This window comes from Babylonia areolata, chromosome 10 (genome assembly GCF_041734735.1).
Source record: "Babylonia areolata isolate BAREFJ2019XMU chromosome 10, ASM4173473v1, whole genome shotgun sequence".
NCBI classification, from domain to species: domain Eukaryota; kingdom Metazoa; phylum Mollusca; class Gastropoda; order Neogastropoda; family Buccinidae; genus Babylonia; species Babylonia areolata.
Window position 1 is genome coordinate 16,874,038 of NC_134885.1, and position 18,346 is coordinate 16,892,383.

General features: G+C 38.6%; 1 protein-coding gene across 1 annotated transcript in view; it reads right to left on the reverse strand.

Annotated features, from left to right (window-relative positions):
* Positions 1 to 18,346, reverse strand: part of LOC143286832 (MAP kinase-activating death domain protein-like) — a 296,616-nt gene that overhangs the window by 214,669 nt on the left and 63,601 nt on the right. Inside the window, exons 12-15 of the mRNA XM_076594655.1 lie at positions 16,400 to 16,608; positions 12,307 to 12,368; positions 8,304 to 8,562; positions 6,989 to 7,137 (exon numbers count right to left, since the gene is read on the reverse strand). Of these exons, the coding sequence (XP_076450770.1) occupies positions 6,989 to 7,137; positions 8,304 to 8,562; positions 12,307 to 12,368; positions 16,400 to 16,608 (679 nt within the window). The remainder of the gene's footprint in view (positions 1 to 6,988; positions 7,138 to 8,303; positions 8,563 to 12,306; positions 12,369 to 16,399; positions 16,609 to 18,346) is intronic.

Here is an 18,346-nt window from a genome sequence, read left to right on the forward strand (position 1 = left end):
CATATCCCATCCAAAAGAAACACCAGTCTCGCATCTACAGGGTTTTTACCTGTGCTTCACTGAATAAGTTTTAACTTTCTCATTTATCTGCTGGTACGCAAGTTGAAATGTGTCAGGAAATTTGAGCAACACACCCAAAGACGCATCCATGAAATGGATGATACTCAACTATATTATGGTCCCATTCTTCCCAATAAAGCCATAGCACATTAAACTCTGGGTAGAAGCCATCTGTGGGCCCCAAAACCCCCCTCCACTGGGAATCAAACCTGCTTCCTCCCAGCCACTGTCTATAACATTAGGTTAACTCACTCGCTGCCATTGTCCGTATATGCGGATGTCGACGGACAAAGCATTGGATGCCAATGTCCGCATTTGCAGATTTGGATTTTGAAAAGTCGCACTGTTGGAGTGACACGTCAGATACGAAACTCAAAAGCAGAACTGATTCTTAAGTTATCTCCGGCCAACTTTTCATTCACACACACTGCGTGTGTGCAGTGACACGCTCGTAAGCAGATGACAACGAAGCATACCCTCGGTCAGCTCTGCAAATTGTTTGACAAGATGGCGTCGCGTTGAAGTGTTCGACATGGTAAGAGAGGTCAAATGCAACACAGTGTTGAAGCTACTTTGGAAATGATCCAAACTGAAGGCTCCAATGTTGAAGGAGATAATGTTGATTCGTCAGACAGTGATTTTGAACCATATCCCGATGAACTAGAAATAGATTCGGCCGCTGAAGAGCGTGTTTACAGTGGAGAGGAAAGTGAGTCCTGACCATGTGCCAGCTGACCAACACTGACAATGAAATCACTGAGGAAACGGACGACTTTGCTGGTGTTTTTACCAGTGATTGGACTCAAAATGGTGAGTGTGTATGCATTATATATATATATATATATATATGTGTGTGTGTGTGTGTGTGTGTGTGTGAAAGAAATCAATGTCACATGCTCAGGTGTACAACTGTGTGTGTGTGTGTGTGTGTGTGTGTCTGTGTCTGTGTGTGTGTCTGTGTGTGTGTGTGTGTGTGTGTGTGATTCCATGCATATGTTTACTTATTTTCTGTTTTACAATAACATGGAGTTTATTTGTAGAAAAAGGTGCTATAGAAATGACAGTAATAGTACTAATACTGATGACACTGTCATTATTGTTTGTAATATTGTAAAAAAAAAAAATCTAAGGTGGTTTTCTTTGACAACATGTAAAAAAAACTTACCACATTATGCTTCCATTCACATAAATATTTGGAATAAACAAGGGAATAAGCAAACAAATAATTTAAACAACAATAAGAAGAAAGAGTCAGACCTGCATGGTCATTTGTGTGTGTGTGTGTGGTTGCAGGTCATGTTGCTGTGCTGAAGTGGCAGGACAAAAAGCCAGTTCATGTGCTGACAACAGTCATGCTGCCAACTACCATGGTCAGTGTGACAACACGACACCATCCTGAAAGACAGAAGCCAGCTGCAGTACAAGACTACATCACCAACATGGCTGGAGTGGATATGAGTGACCAGCTACTGCAAGTGCAAGGTCTGTGAAGACCTATTCAAGCGCCACAACACACCAAGACACCAAACTGCCAACTGGTGTCCAAAATGTGCAGTTCCACTGTGTGTGAAGCTGCCCAGGACTCAACATCACCTGCCATGAGCTTTTTCACTCCAGACAAGACTATTGTCAGTGATAATACATCAGGTTTTTGTGTACAGTGAACTCCCTTTTTTATGTAGAGACAATATTTTTTTGTGTGTGCGTGATTTTCAACTTTCTCCACCATCTGTTCATACTTCATTGCATGTACTAGGTCTTCAGTTACTCAAATAGTGTTAGGATGTGATGTGGAACCTTTGTAAGCTGTTCAAGGACACTTGGTATACCTTTCTGATGGGTGCAAAAATGCTACAAAATACACAAAAAATGGATACAGTGATCAACAACAAGATGGTGAGTAAATAACTTAATTTTTTGCACAAATATGGAACAACATTCACTGAATACACATACTAAATTTCAATTGTCTGGGTGCTTATTTGTTTTTTTGAGAATTTTTTTCCCCATCCTATACAAACCCTGGGTTTTCTGGCATTCGCAAGGACAAAAACTCTTGGCATGGAGTAAGTTAATCACTTTGCCACAGCGGCCAGTACCAAAAACAGTTTTAAACCCCAGTCAGTTTATTTCTTAAATAACTAATTAATCTTGACACATAACTGTTTTTATAATTGGTCCCTGTGTGTATGTGAGTGCATATATATGTGTCTGATTGTATGTGTGTGAATGTGCACGCACATGTTTGCATGCAAGCGTATGTGTGTGTGTGTGTGTGTGTGTGTGTGTGCATGTGTGTGCATGTGTGTGTATCATTGTATGTGTATGATATATGTGTGCATGCATGCATGCAAGTATATATATGAATTGTATTGTGTATCAATTTTAAATACTGTTGTATAGCCTGGTTTTAAGTTCAATCATGTGCGTCTTTGTTTTTAATTATACATGACATTTATGTCTGTTCTCTTACTGTGCATACTTGCGTGTGATGATTTGTGATTATTGTATATGAGATTAACATTAACTTTGTATTTAAGAATTTCATGTTCTTTTGTATTAATGATGAATGACTATGAAATTAGTGTGATCATTACATAAGTATGATTGTAATTACTGTACGAGATGTTCACACCAACTTAGCATTTTTTGCATTCCATGTCTTTTATGTATTCATATTCAGTAACTGTGATTCTCATGTATTGTTTGTATAGCATATACCACACATGAATTTCTCTTGTTCTGATAATAAAGAATTTTGTATCCTGTAAAGACATGATCATATTTAAGTTCACATGCTGCATTTCTCACCTATTTTGATGCCTGCTACCGAGCAATGGCAGCAAATCTGAGTATCATATCATTTAAAACAAAGTCATGTGACCAGACCTGCTACCCTTCAGTAGTTTTCAATCCCTTGGGACTTCAATCAGTAACTTGCACTATATTTTTTCAACCGTAATCAATGAATACCCATTTCTAAGTGTCCATATCTCAGGATAAGCTATGTTCGCACACACACACACACACAAACACAAACACACACACACACTGCACAATAAGACAGAGGGAAGGAGAGAGAGAGGTCTCTCTCAAACACAACAAACACACATATACACATGCACATGCGCACGCACACACACACACACACACACACAGAACATTGTCATGCCTACAACACGATAACAAGAAAATGCACAGGAAAATTGTTCACTGGATGTGACTTTTAAATTGGGGAGAAAGAGGGAGAAAATGCTATTGTTGTGTGTATGCATGTGTGTATGTGTTCAATAAAAAAAAAAAATTGAATTGATCACATCCAACAGATCTGCTTGGCTTTAGCGCATGCATGTTGAATATTTTGTGTGACTCACTGACTGGAAGCAAATTTGTATATGTGTAAATGTGTAAGATAAAAAAAAAGGAACACCAAAATCAAACAAACAGACATTTCCATTAAAAAAACATAGTTATACTGATAATCCCAATCTTTTTTCTACATATATTTTTCCATGTCCCACCCCTTCATAAGTTTATTTCTCATTCTGTTTCACTTGATCTTTTGCTTTGTCTTACACGTAGTAGTGTTTTTATGCTGTACATATTACGTAAGTGCATTTGTGTATGTAAATCAGTTATATGAATAATACAACAAAATTATCACTGACTGAACACTATCTCTTCAGTTGTTTATAAAAAATTAAAATATCCCATGCCAGTGCTCACATGCATCCCCCTCCCCTCTCTCTCAACAAATTGCATTCCGTTTTCATCAGATGATCAGGTCTGGAGCAGTACCATTTGATTTTTTTTTAATTATTAAGTAAATGGCTCATAAAAATGTTTGATAAACTCACACCTTATAAACACATCCCTTGATCTTCATTGTTATTCTTCTCCATTAATTTCTTGAAAACAATCCTGGAATTTTGCTTAACTATTCCATGAAGTATTTTGCAGAAGATACTAGATGATTATGAAGACCTGAAAGATACATTTCTCAAAGCAGTGAGGGGAAGTGACCTTGCTTATTTGACATTCAATGAAGATACTCAATGATATGATGTCACAGTCCCAGGGTATGCAAGTAACACAGAAGGAACACCCAGATGAGCCAGGAAGAGGGGAGGACCCTGAGAGTCATGGGGGGTCATGGCATTATTCCTGTATCTCATTTTAAAGACCTTGCTCAGCTGAACAGAGATCACTTTATTTCACCAAAATAGCTATAACAAGAGAGGCAAGGCCTTCAAGACTCACTTGTGATACATTTTTTTAAAATGTAATCGTTAAAATGTGTTCTGTATTTGTTATTATAAAGCTTCGGGTTAAAAGAAAAAGAAAAAAAAAAGTCCTAATGACAGATTCAAACTCTGCATGTTCGGGTGAGAAGAAACTGTCTTACCCATTACACTATATGGGCTCCTTAACTCACTCGCTGCCATTGTCCGCATATGCGGACATCGTCGGAGAAAGCGTTGGATGCCAATGTCCGCATATGCGGACTTGGATTTTAAAAAGTCGTGCTGTCGGAGTGACACGTCGGATGCGAAAATCAAAAGCAGATGTGATATCTTACGTCACCTCTGGTCAGCTTTTCATTCACACACGCTGCGTGTGTGTCGCGATAAGCTCAACCGCAGTTGATAACAAAGCGTGCCCCCTGTCAGCTTTGTAAGTTGTTTGACAAGATGGCGTCACGGCGAAGTGTTCGACACGGTCGGAGAGGTGAAATGTTACTCAGTGTCGAAGATGCTTTGGAAATGATCCAAACTGAAGGCTCTGATGTCGAAGGAGATCATGTTGATTCTTCGGACAGTGAATTTGAACTTGAACCAGATCCCGATGAACAAGAAATAGATTCGGCCGCTGAAGAGAGTGTTTACAATGGAGAGGAAAGTGAGGAACATGTGCCAGCAGATGAGACAGACACAGACGACGAAACCACTGAGGAAACGGACGATTTTGCAAGTGTTTTCACCAGTGATTGGACTGACAATTTTTCCTTTTTCCCTCTTGCACATCCCTTCACTGGCACACCAGGTTTGTCAGGTGACTGGCCAGTCAACACCCAGCCGGTTGAGTTTTTTTCTTTGTTCTTTGATTTTCATTATGTAGAGACAAAAATTTTTTTGTATGTGTGAATTTCAACTTTCTTCACCACCTGTTCATACTCCATTGCATGCACTAGGTCTTCAGTTCCTCAAATAGTGTTAGAATGTGATGTGGAACATGTTGGTGTACCTTTCTGATGGGTGCAAAAATGCTAAAAAATACACAAAATATGGATACTGCGATCAACATCAAGATGGTGAGTAAATACTTTGATTTTTTGCACACATATGGAACAATATTCCTTGCATAAATATACTAAATATCAATTGTCTGGGTGTTTATTTGTTTTTTTTACAATTTTTTCCCCATCCTATACAAACCCTGGGTTTTCAGGGATTTTCAAGGGCAAAAACTCTTGGCATGGAGTGAGTTAACTGATGTTAAAAAATATAACATTTAAACATGTTTTTTAAAGGGCGATAAATCGATTGCAGTATTTGCAGTGAGAACACTGTTTAAAACTTATTATTCTGGTGTATCTTGGGCATTCAAAAAATCTTTAAGGGTGATTAAAAATTCTTTTTAAGTCCGCGAAAAAGGAGACGTGGCTATCGCTGCAATTACACTGCAACATTTAGCCGTTTTCTCTGGATCTAGATAGATGTACAAGTTTAAGTTACACCCGGTTGACACAGTCGATTCAATTTCTCTTTTATGTTCATTCTAGTTTTATAGTTTTAAAGTTGATATGATAATTGAGTATTTTGTTAAACTAATAACATGTAGAGCCAAGTACAAGTACTTCTAAACGTTGTATGAAGTGAAAAGGACTTCATTTTGAGAAAAGTCAAGACTGGAAATTTTTACGTTTCATCAATTCAAGGGTATTAACTCTCATGGTTTATTATCTTTAACTGTGAATTCCGACTGATTCTGTGGATATTTTTATGGCAGTTTGGGGCATAATCCAGTAAGTGATGAGGCGTTAACAAATTTTTCTCTGAATAAATATTTAACAGTCTCCTTCTCCAACTTTCCATCACATGTTATCGTGTATTATTGATTGAATATAGGATTGAACGGCCAGGTCAACAACTTGAAACAAAATGGCGTCCTTCGCATTCGCGAGGAATATAAGCACATGCTTTGAATACGTATAAATATCTGTACGCAACTGATTTTTGCCCATGACCTTCAGGGCTCAGCCAATAGATCTATAAAGCCCACTCGTCGTACTGATTTTAGTATTTTCCGAAAAAGACCACTTGGGCGAATGAACATAGTGAAAGCCCTGTACACTGAGAGTAAAATACACTAGCTTTTTATGTATTGAGTATAATTTCAAAATGTAATGTTTAAGATGAGAAAGATCAGTTAAAAGCAAATTAACTCCCCCCCCGCCCCCCTACCCACCACCCAGCATTAATTAAAGATTAATTTCCCTTTATTACTAGCTGCACCAAAGACATGCACCAGAAATATAACTTCCATGCTTAGCAAAAGAAGTTCCTGTTTGAACAAAAAATTATAAAAATGACTGCCCTTGATGCTATGTCAGAATATCAGATCAAAGTGCCAAGTTTAGAGAATAAAAAATATAAGCAGTAAATTTATTTTGCATATAATTTGGCTTCTTTTTCTCTCTTTTTTATTGTGCCCATCCCAGAGGTGCAATATTGTTTTAAACAAGATGAATGGAAAGAACTGAATTTTTCCTATTTTTATGCCAAATTTGGTGTCAACTGACGAAGTATTTGCAGAGAAAATGGCAATGTTATAAAGTTTACCACAGACACACACACACACACACAACCGAACACCTGGTTAAAACATAGACTCACTTTGTTTACACAAGTGTGTCAAAAATCATAACAGTAGGCAGTTCTGTGTGACCCATGTATCCTCACCAAAGAGCTCAGTGACTGTGCTGGTGGCTGACTGAGCGATGTCGGTTAGTTCATTGCTGATGGTGGAGATGATGGAATGACCTGATCCTCTGTCAGATCCTGCGTCAGAGCCTCCCTGTAACACAATCACCCTGTCTGTATAAAATAACAAGTCTGTCGTCAGTTCACTAAAACACAGTCAGACATAATATTGATGTATTTTTCAATCGGCTTGTTAACTCACTGATACATAAATATGTGTCAAATATTTTCAACTCACCAATACAAAGATTATGTGAATATTAACTCACTCCGGACGAAGGGCCCTGATCAAGCCCTACTGTTGACAACCATTTCACACAAAGGAGCCTAATTGGCTTGAGATAGTTTTGAATTTTTGGAGTGCCACCTACTTTGCTCAATGACATTATAAGCTAAGAGTATCTTAACTGACTTTTCCACTCTCCACTGTGACCAATAAATGCAGAGTGTGTTGTTGTGTTCGCGAGCAGGAGAGTTATCTTTGCAGTGACTGGTTCACGTGAAAAGTGCGTGTTAACAATGGTGTCTGACCCATTTTCTTCTCAGTTACAAGACAGACAACAGAATTAGATGAAGAGGCTATGTAACATTCTGAATTTCTGTTTCAAAGTCTGTGTGCTTTCCTGGATTTATTTACAAGTCATCAGTGTGTGCATATTTCAAACAAAAATATGGATACTATCATTATTTCACTGTATGATAGCTCAATAAGGGTGAAGTTTTAAATTTTATCCCTAACCAACTCATTATGTTACTGATCAGTTTGGAAATTTTAAATTAATAAATTCTAACTTTTTTTCCTCTTTTTTTTTGCGATTTTATTTCTCACCCAGACAAATGGGTTGCCTGTGGGGAAAGTCAGGGGAGCTAACTGGCAGTACTGAGTTAATGTACCTTTCAATCAGTTTGTTAACTCACTGATATTTAAATATGTGTAACTTATTTTCAACTCACCAACACAAAGATTATGTGTCATTCCATCTGCTGTCACCTCACCAACACCCAGTCAAACTTAAATAATACACCAGCAGGCACAACAGTAAATAAAGGGGGTGACAAAAAGAATTAGAAAGATAAGAGGAAAGAGAATGATGGGAAAAGAGGATGACATTTGCAAATCACACCTAAAGGAGGGATTCTTTCATGAAAGAAAATTATCCTCAACAACCTAATGAGCCCTCAAACATAACCTAAATGTCCATCTATTCTACATTAAAGGCAAATAAAGAAACAGACATGGTTTGAAACACCCACACCCACCTTGAGCCCTTTCTTTGTGGAGGAACTTGAGCCCCCACTGGAGAAGCTCCCAAGATGAGGTCTGGGTGAAGGGGGTTGTCGCCCCAAAGGTGGAGGTAAGAGCTGGGGCTTGTCCTGAGTGTCCACTATATGTCCTGTTGAGGGGTTCACTCTTCCCAGCCCCTGCAGGTGAAGAGGGGAGTGAGGAGAGGAGGGGAAATGTCGCCCTGTCATAGCAGGACTCCGTGGACTACCTGGCCCAGCTTCGCTCCGAGTTGCACTGCAACAAAAATGGCCAATATTTATGCAATATCCATGTGTCAACTCTTCCTGCCCATGTTCTTTTATGCAGCTGATGGCAGTCTCCTTAACCCTTTCACCGCCAGCGAGTTTGGAGTGCAACACTCCCTGGCGCCAGCTGATTTTCAAGAAAGAGCAAGAAATTACACCTACCAATTTCAAATTACTATAACTTTTTTGTTTTTGAACCAAATGACTTCCTGTTTTTTTTTCAGAGTAAGAGGAATGATGGAATTTTTGAGCAATAAATGATGTTAGTACAAGTGAAATATTTTGATTTTTGTGTTAATTATTATGTTTGTTGGGGGTTTTTTCAATACAAATTTTGCACTTCGACACATTACAGACATAAACAAAGACAGGTACAACACAAACATCACTGCAATGCAGTTGAAAACAAAGCAAGCTCACCAGCTGAAGTCTTCAGTGCAGCTATTAGGTAAGACCACTCATTTTTTCAATTGAAATATAATTGGCTACTGCTTATCTCATATTGAAGGCAATAACAAGGAAAGAACACATGCAAAATTTCAAATCAATATCTCCAATAGTTTCTGAGATATCCCAGTTTGAATATTTTGTATATGTGCGTGTTGCGTCATTTTGCGATACAAGCTGATTTTTAGACATGCCATGTGTCCACGCTATGTATCTGACAATGCTTGGACTGATTTTACATCATTTTCATACTACTGTCAAACAGAAAAGATAAAAACATTCAGTGTATAACAATCCAAATCATTTTTATTCATCAGCAAAATCACCTAAAATGTGTCAAAATCACATGCAAAATGAGACAAAAAGCCAATTTTACACCCCCGACAAAGTCTAGGAAATTTCCCAATGTGCCTGAAAATTCTTTCAGACGCATAACTAACTACTTAGAGTTTGTTGATTTTTTTTGCAAGAACTACAATCTTCACAAACAAAAAGTATAGACAACTAAATGACCCTTATAACTGCAATTTGTGAAGTGAAAAAACAGTGCGCGAGTGTAACACAAAATCACACCACAGGCATATCATTTATCTCCACTTCTAACTGGTTTACAGAGATGGCTCACATATCAAAATGTTTGTCTGCATCTGACTTAACCAACTATCATGCATACAAAGTAATGTCATGCATTGTTTCTGACAAATAAATTGAATAATTCTCACTACCCCACCCCACCCTGCCACCAGACACTCTCTCCAGCACTTGCCTTTCTTTCCCAAATACACCAACTTGATGTAACACTTCACTATTTCAGGAACCTTCTCACCTGTTATGAATAACAGTTGCATATATATGTCTGAAATATGCCTAAATATATAAAAAAAGAAACTTATGATGACTTCCACTCCCTGAATTTCTCGACAACAACATCAAACTCCACACACCATGTTCTCCCATTGGTGCTGAACATGTCCAAGTTCCAGGCCAAGACAAATTTTGAATCAATTGGATCACAATCAACTGTGTCTGGCCATTTGAATGCATTCCTGTCTCCCCAGCTGGTCAGTAATGCTATTGTGGCTCTTGTTGGAGATAAACTTCAAGGACTTCTCCAACGTAAAATTTGTCGTCATAAAAAACAGCCACTTTTTCTCCTTGCTGTGTGAAGTGTTCAGGCTGCATGTCCTTTGTGCTGGTGTCAGTTGAATCTTGAGCAAAGTCCCTGCAGCAACACTCTGTTTAAATTTGATCATGTTGTCATCTATGGAGAGCTGTTGTTCTGGGCTGTAGACCTGGCTGTAGAGTGGATCCACAATGTTGAGGAGAGGTCTGATTTTGAAGAGTGGGTCATACCCCTCCTCACCCCGTTGTACCTGCCTGGAGTTGTCACTGAAGTGGAGGAACCTGCTTATCAGCTCATACCTGTTCCTGGACATTATTGATCCAAATGGCAGGTTGAGCAGCCAGTATGTCCGCCAATAGTCTTCAATTTCAAGCTTACCACACAGCCCCATCGCGATCTGAAGAGCTGTGTATGCCTTTATCTCAGGGACAGAGGTGTCTTTGGCAGCATTCAGCATTGAATGTCGACAGTTCAGTGACGCCTGACAGCAGCTCCTCTGCATACAGATTAGACTGGTCAGCCATGAGTTGGAATGCTGATTCTGGAAAGAAAAGCATAAAGAAGTCCACTGGACGGAAGTTGTCTGTGTTGACAAGGACACCTGAAACACATGAGCAAAAAAGAAGTAAAATACAATCAGTAATAATTAAAAACAGCTGATTCATTATCAGCAAATAATAAATACTGCAAATAAAAGATAACATACTCATATTATCATAAACAAGTGCACAAATAGCAAAAACACAGATTTTTACACAGGCATTGTTTTACGCAGTGTATCTCCATAATCTTCTTCACAAGAAAAAAAAAAGCTGACATGAAACATTTGTGTGGTAAATATACATACTCTTCTTGCTCTTCAATGTCCTACACTTGTCTGATACAATGTACACATAATTTTATATTTGCTACTAGTGTATGAACAGTGCACCTCTGATCCGTCTATATCAAAAATAAGTGCAACCTAATCTTAGTCACACACACTCCAGTGACACACACGTGCGAGCACACACACACACACACACACTCTCACACACACACACCACACCACACCACAAACACACACACACACACACACACAGAGCTCTTACCAGTTTTCTTAGTAAAATTTGGGAGCCATTCTGCAGGACAGTATGGTTCATCCATATGGTACAACTCCCATTGAAACAAATCAGGGCTTGGCACAGCTCTACCACGCCCCCTTGCTCCTGGTTGTTGGTGTGTACTTGAGCTTGACCCACGACCATGACCACACTGTGTTGTTGGTCTTCGACGTGACACAGATGCTGCCACTTGAGTAACACACTCTTCCCCTTCACTACCACTGTCACTCACAGCTGCCAATGTGGTGACCATAGCAGGAACATGTGCTCCACTCGTCTGCCACGCCCCGTACGCTCGCGACTTGGTACTTGGCTTGGTGCCCAGTCACCATCACTATCACCCTCCCCCTCAAACAATGAAACTCCATCATCGTACAGGTATTCTTCGCCCGAATCTTCATTTTACTGGCCTGGCTGCAGTCTCAGTTGCTCGATAACTTGCTCAGTTGTGAAGTAATGTTGTCTGCTTGTCGATGCAGCTATTTTGGAAAATGAGAAGATCGAAGATGCGGATAAAACTATAATAAAATCACTCAAAAACTTGCAGAAGTACAGAAAAGATAGTGTCGATCGATAGAAGGGGATTCCCCTGGTCACATGCACAAAATATGGCCTTTCAAACCTCCCCAAAATAAGAGTGATTGGTTTGTGAATGACCTACCCTCTTTTGGTCGCATTTCAGTGACCACGGCAGCCTCCCTAGCGGGCGCCAAAATGCAACCACAGAGGCCAAAGTGTTAAAACAAGATATTCTCATTCTTAAACAAAAGAACAGTAATCAATGAAAATATTATCATTCTAATTTCAATCACAGTTGTTTTTTTCCTGTCTGACAAACATAATTTTCAAGATCTGTGAGAATTATCATGATTCATCATACAAATGTTCATAAAAGATAATCTGTGATAACAAACAAAAGGAATGTATACAAAAGTAACAGAAAACCCTAATGATTCATCAAAATCCAGATTCATTCAGAATACATCTGCCTACAGAAAGCTTTCTGCAAGTATGCCTCTACCTATTACTCTGATGACGAGAGTCCAAGAAAACAATTCACCTGTTCAAGGAGTAGGTTGTTTCCGTTATATTGCCAGAGTCATACCTGAAAATCTTGTGCTCCTGTCAACAACAATGTCATACAATTAATTGATCAGTTTAAAAAAAATAAAGAGGTTTAATCATTTAGCTCCTTTAAGAATGTGAAGACACACGAATAATTCTACTCTGACAGTAAAAGAAATACGACTTACATACATGTAAGTGGACTGCTGTCACTGCTGTGACCATGTTTGCACCTTCAACCAAAGTCGACATCTGGGCCTAACTTACCAGAACCCTCTTCACATGTTGCATCATCTGCACACTTGTCTGCTCTGTCAATCTCCATTATGATAGGTTTTGCGTATACAGGACATTTTGTACTGGTCATGACGTTAAGGTTTACCTGCGTATGAACTTAGACAGACACTTAAAATTTATTATGACAAGATTTCGTTTTGGTATTTCAGAAATTTCCAAGCATTATTATTGTTACAGGAAACATTCTGCTATTGATTTAAAGTGTCCATTGTGCAAAAGTGGAAATGAAGATGAGCTGCATTTCGTTTTATGTTGTGCTGCTTTAACCAGTTTGAGAGTACGATACATCCCACCTGCTTTTTATAGATATCGCAATAAATTTCGTTTAAGTCTACTTCTAGCATCTGAAAAAGAAAGCATCATAAGGATTTTGTCAATATACTTGTATAAGGCATTGCATTTCAGATCTGTTGCAACTTCATGATTTTCTTCAGTGACTGCTTGTTTGTGTGTTGTACCCCTTCATGAGGGGCAATGGCCTTCATATGAATAAAACATCCGCATCTGTCAATCTCCACCTTGAATCCATCCTGTCCCTGTTCCCTCTAGTGTGTTGTTTGTGTAAATGCGAGTTGTTTGTGAGCTGTTTTAATTTTTAGTCATAAAAAGGTTTCATTTGTTTTCACAGCCAAATACATCCTACTTCCAAGTTTGAAGGTCAACCTCAATACCATTCCTGTTCATGACTGCATTGCAGTAGTTTTTAACCATACATTAGGTGCACCATATTACAAGGCACATGGGAGGAAGTTGAGGAAGAAAATATCACCTTTTAGTCCAGAAAATATGGTACCTATCTGCATGTGAGCAAGATAAAGAGAGAGGCTGAGCATGTGTGCACATTTGTCTGTGTGAGATGCATGTATAAAACGTAAATACAACAACAAAAAAATAAACACATTAAACAATTTTATGTCTCATAATAGATATGTCAGCTACATCATTCTAAATCTGAAAGCAGATAAAAGACAGACAGCACTTAAACCTGTTCACTGCCAACATGACAGAATAACCTGCCATTCTGTGTCAGGCGACTTACCTTCATGATGGGTTAACCCATCATCACAATTTCTCAAATTTTCCTTCAGCCAGAAATAGAAATCTCATAATAAATGCTGGCCAGCACAGAAAAAGACTGTATTTCTATCAAGAATTAACATGAACACAGTCCTAATATAGTATATAGCATAATATGTGGCTCAAAGTGTTCATCAATTGCCAGCCCAACAAAGGTGTCGATACTGGCAGCCTTTGTCAACTTCAGGAAAACAAAGTGCAGATGTGATGACCCAGATCATACCGCAGAGTGATTCTTTTTTAGTTTCACACAGATCGTGACATATCACTGAGTAAAATGTTGAGTCCTGGTGTGCAACACTGGGGCGTGATCATTAAGTAGGCATGGGAAAGGGAAAAGGTGAGAACCACAAGAACATCAATGGCATGCAAAGAGAGAAGTGGTAGGAGGAGGGAGAGGAGGAAGAGGGGGGAATTAGTGACTTATGATAGCACACATTTTGGAATTGTTCCAAAATGTGTGCAGTCTTGATAATAATGTTAGTTCAGTCACAACACTTTGGATAATAGGACTTATTTTTGTGAGTGTTCTTTGTTTGCAGGCTGGTTAGTGCTGTCATTTAGTTTTTTGCTGAAAAAAATCACAATGATAGTGCTAAGTTTTATGTGAAATTAAATAGTTGAAATATATGTTATTGTTCAATCAGCGAAAAATATATAACTTTACATCCCACAATTTCAACAGTGCTTTCAACAGAAAGCTCAGTCAATTTCCTTATTAAAAAAAAAGAAAAGAAAAAAAAAACATTCCTTTTGACAAAAAAAAATGTAGCCTGTAGAATTTTTTAATTCAATTCCATTTTAACTGAAAATTCCCTTGCAGAAGCTCTCCAGCAGGACTTATGTTTCCCTGGCAGAGAACAGATTAACTATAAATAACACACTCAAAGGTGTTTAACCGTGCAATACAGAATAGCATCCATAAGCATCCTCAATTGTGAGATTTATCATTATCATTGATGCTTATAACCCAACACAGTGCAGAAGGCTGGCCATATCAGGACTGAAAACACATTCAAAATGGATTCAGTAAAACCTGAAAAGAAACCTTTAGAAGAAAACTATGCAAATGTACAGCCATTTTCTGGCACTCAAACCTGGATATGCCTCTGACTATGATTATTCCATCAATTTTTCATAAGATCAAAACAAAACAAAAAAGCAACCCAAATACAAACATAATTTATACATTAACCCTTTTGCTGCCAGGAAAATAAGATTTAAGTGAGATCTATTTGCCAGGGTTTTTCACACAAAAAACTATATATTTTCAAAAAATTCTGTGCCCTTTGTTATTGGAGAAAGACCCATAAAAGTATGTATTTTCTGAAAGGTAAATGAATAAAGAATAAAAACACATGATGTTTTCCCATTTTATATATTTTCAGTGACATGCTGTTGTTTTGAAATCAGTGTTTTGTTTTTTGTCACATTTTCAACTTGTTCATTACAAACATTAGTCAGGTAATTTGCACTAAAACATCATATTTTCTGGACAAATGGATAATACCTGCACACACAAATTATACTAGAACAACCACAATAAAAAAAAATTTTTTTAAAGAGACATACATAATGCATTGTGACCTCTCCAAGTGATAATATGGATGTGAGGCCAAGCCCCCTCTGTCTCCACCCCCATCTTCTTCACTCCTCTCACACACTGTCACATCATCCAGTTCTCATCAGATCGTGTTGGCTGAATGCCCAGAAAATCGCTCACACTGTGTCCTGCTAAAAATTCAGTCACTTTCTGTTCACTGCTATGGCTGTAAAGTTGACATCACTCACTGATAGTCGTGTCTTGGTCAGTCTATTCATTGCGCCCTTTCTTTTCTATCAAATAATCCTACATAAGTTCATCACTGTCTTCTCCTTTGAATTTACACTTCAATTCTTTCCAAGCATCAGCTAAAGAAAGCAATCTTGGTTGGTTTCATGCAACCACAATCACATGTCTTGAGCACAGGGTCCGACATTTTGTTGAGCGAGCGAGGAGAGGAGCCAGGCAAACTGCGACAATAATCCAACCAAAATGTTCAAATAAGGACTGCCTCATGATGCAGATGGGGTTTCTAGCTATGAATAGAATCTAGAAAGATTCCCCAAGCTAAAGCTACCAGCATTTTTGTCAACAAACTTAATGCAAACCAGGGAAAAGTCAGAATATTTCGATGACGAGTTATCTCGTCACTGTGGCAGCAAAGCGTAAATGCTTGCGCTGACAAGTTATCTCGTCATATTGGCAGCCTAAGGGTTAAAACACAAACAAACATTCATGACTTTTTAGAAGAAATATTGGTGAATGGACCAACTAGGCAGAAAATAAAGAAGGAAGATATGGTAGAGAGAAACAGAAAATGGGAAATTTCTAGCAAAGAATTTCCAGATGGGGATATCATCTAAATCATTAAGAATTTCCAGTAACTCCACAGGGGATATGAAGAGGAAGCGATGAAAGAATTAAGCGTAGATAACTGAGGACCATGCAATAGTAAAGACCTGCAGAATAATGAATGCCATGCCCTTCCTAGTTCATTGTTACTGATAATGAATAATGTAACAAGTATGTACTGAATAAAAATAATGCAAGCACTGAATTTGATCAGGTGCTTGCAAAAATACAGATTACATTGTGAATCTGACTGTACAGAAAATGCATGCATCACTACATGACTAAAAGCAACTCTTGGCTACACAGACAAAAGCCACACCTCCGTGTCTTTGGTTTCAACATCATGTGTTGAAGGCTCTGGACTAGATGCTGCACTGGAAGACTCTGAAGAGCTCATATCACTGTCCTCTTGCAGTGAGAAGGCAGAATCACTGTTAGTGGATGGGGCCTCTGGCACATGCAACTTGTCAGGTGGGCAAAATACTTTGGCCTCATCCACAGCCAGGACCTGATTCTCTGGGACGAAAGCTGTTAGGATACACCATACAAAACACATGCTTATTAGCCTTGGTTACTGCATACGGTATGATTCTGCTAGTATCACGGTAGACCAAAAAGTTCTCAGCCTAATCCAAAGCAATGGCACTAACTGTAAAACATGAGCACAACTACAAATTAGAATCTCTTCAAAGGTTATTCACAAAGTTATAAGTACTTGTCTATGTTTGTTTGCAGGTGAGGGTCTTTGAAAGTAGCCAAGGGTAGCTAAAAAGCAGAAATGGACAAAAAGAAAACCAGTGCAGTAATCAAGTATTTGCAGAAAAAGGACATGACACCCAAGACCATTCATGAAGACATGGAAAAGACACTTGGTAATGATTCCCTCTCTTATTCAACAATCAAGAAGTGGACTGCTGTATCCAAGTGTGGCAGGGAGATTACAGATGACCCATGGTCTGGCCACCCAAAATCCTTAAACACTAATGATTAAGTGGAAGCCATCAACCACAAGGTCTTGGATAACAGGCATTTGTCTGTTGCACAAACAGCCAACACTATGGGAATCAGCTATGGTTCAGTAGAGATGGTTCTGACTGACATCCTAGGATGAGTAAGCTGTCTGAAAATGGAGTGCCCAGAAAGCTGATGACAGATCTAAAGCTGGCCCAACTTGAAACTTCAAGGAATCTTCTGGCTTCATGTTCCTTGAACTGAAATCCCATTTTCGTGGGCACTGTTTTGGAAGTGATGATGACATCATTCATTCTGCTGAGGCATTTTTGGAGGCACAAGATGCAAACTTCCATGCAGGGATAACAATGCTTGAACACCACTGGACAAAGTACACTACAGTCAGGGGATACTATATTCAAAAGTAGGAAAGAGTCAAGTTTCTCCTGCCAAGCTTTCTTGGTACGGCTGAGAACTTTTTATCTACCCTTATATATAGGGATTTCAGATCAAGGGGGAGATGGTTTGGGGTGACTGTCAAGATTAGTAAACTGATGTTACGGAAATTTCTAGTTTGTATGCTCTTAATTCATCTTCAGAACCTGGACAGAGTGATTAAAACATTTCACAGTATCAATGGGGTTATCATGCATGCATTTATTAAGCATACCAACAACAACAACAAAATCAACTGCAACAATATATATATATATACATATATATATATATATGCAAGCTGACAAATGCAGCATTACCATTTTGGACCTGATCGCCAATTAAAGGATTTGCTATTTTTGTTTTATATGCTTCTATAAAGTGCCTCACAACCATATTGCAGTAAGGAGACAATATGAATGTGAAAAATGGTCTCCGCTGGTTGACAATGAAAGAAGAATCAAGGCCTTTGAAACCAAATGCAAATGAAGTGGGTTTGTTTTTAATGTTGAATCTATAGACATTAACAGACATTATACAGTAAGTAATGAGACATTGGCACAAATCTTTCTATGAAAAAAATTAGGAGTTTCATTTTAGTAATATGTCACTGTGAATAGATAACTGATGTCAATCCATGGAGTCAAAAGTGGTTTGGGAGTAGCAGGGGCATGTGCGGCATATATGATCACCCTGCATATGTGCAGCCCCTCACTGCACATATTGTTGCCCTCTGCACAAACTGTTGCCCTGCACATATTGTCGCTGGAGACAATATGTGCAGTGACAATATGTGCAGACCCTCACTGCACATATTGTCGCCTTTCTGCAATATATGCAAGGAGGATCATACCAAAAATCAGCTGCACTGGCAACAATA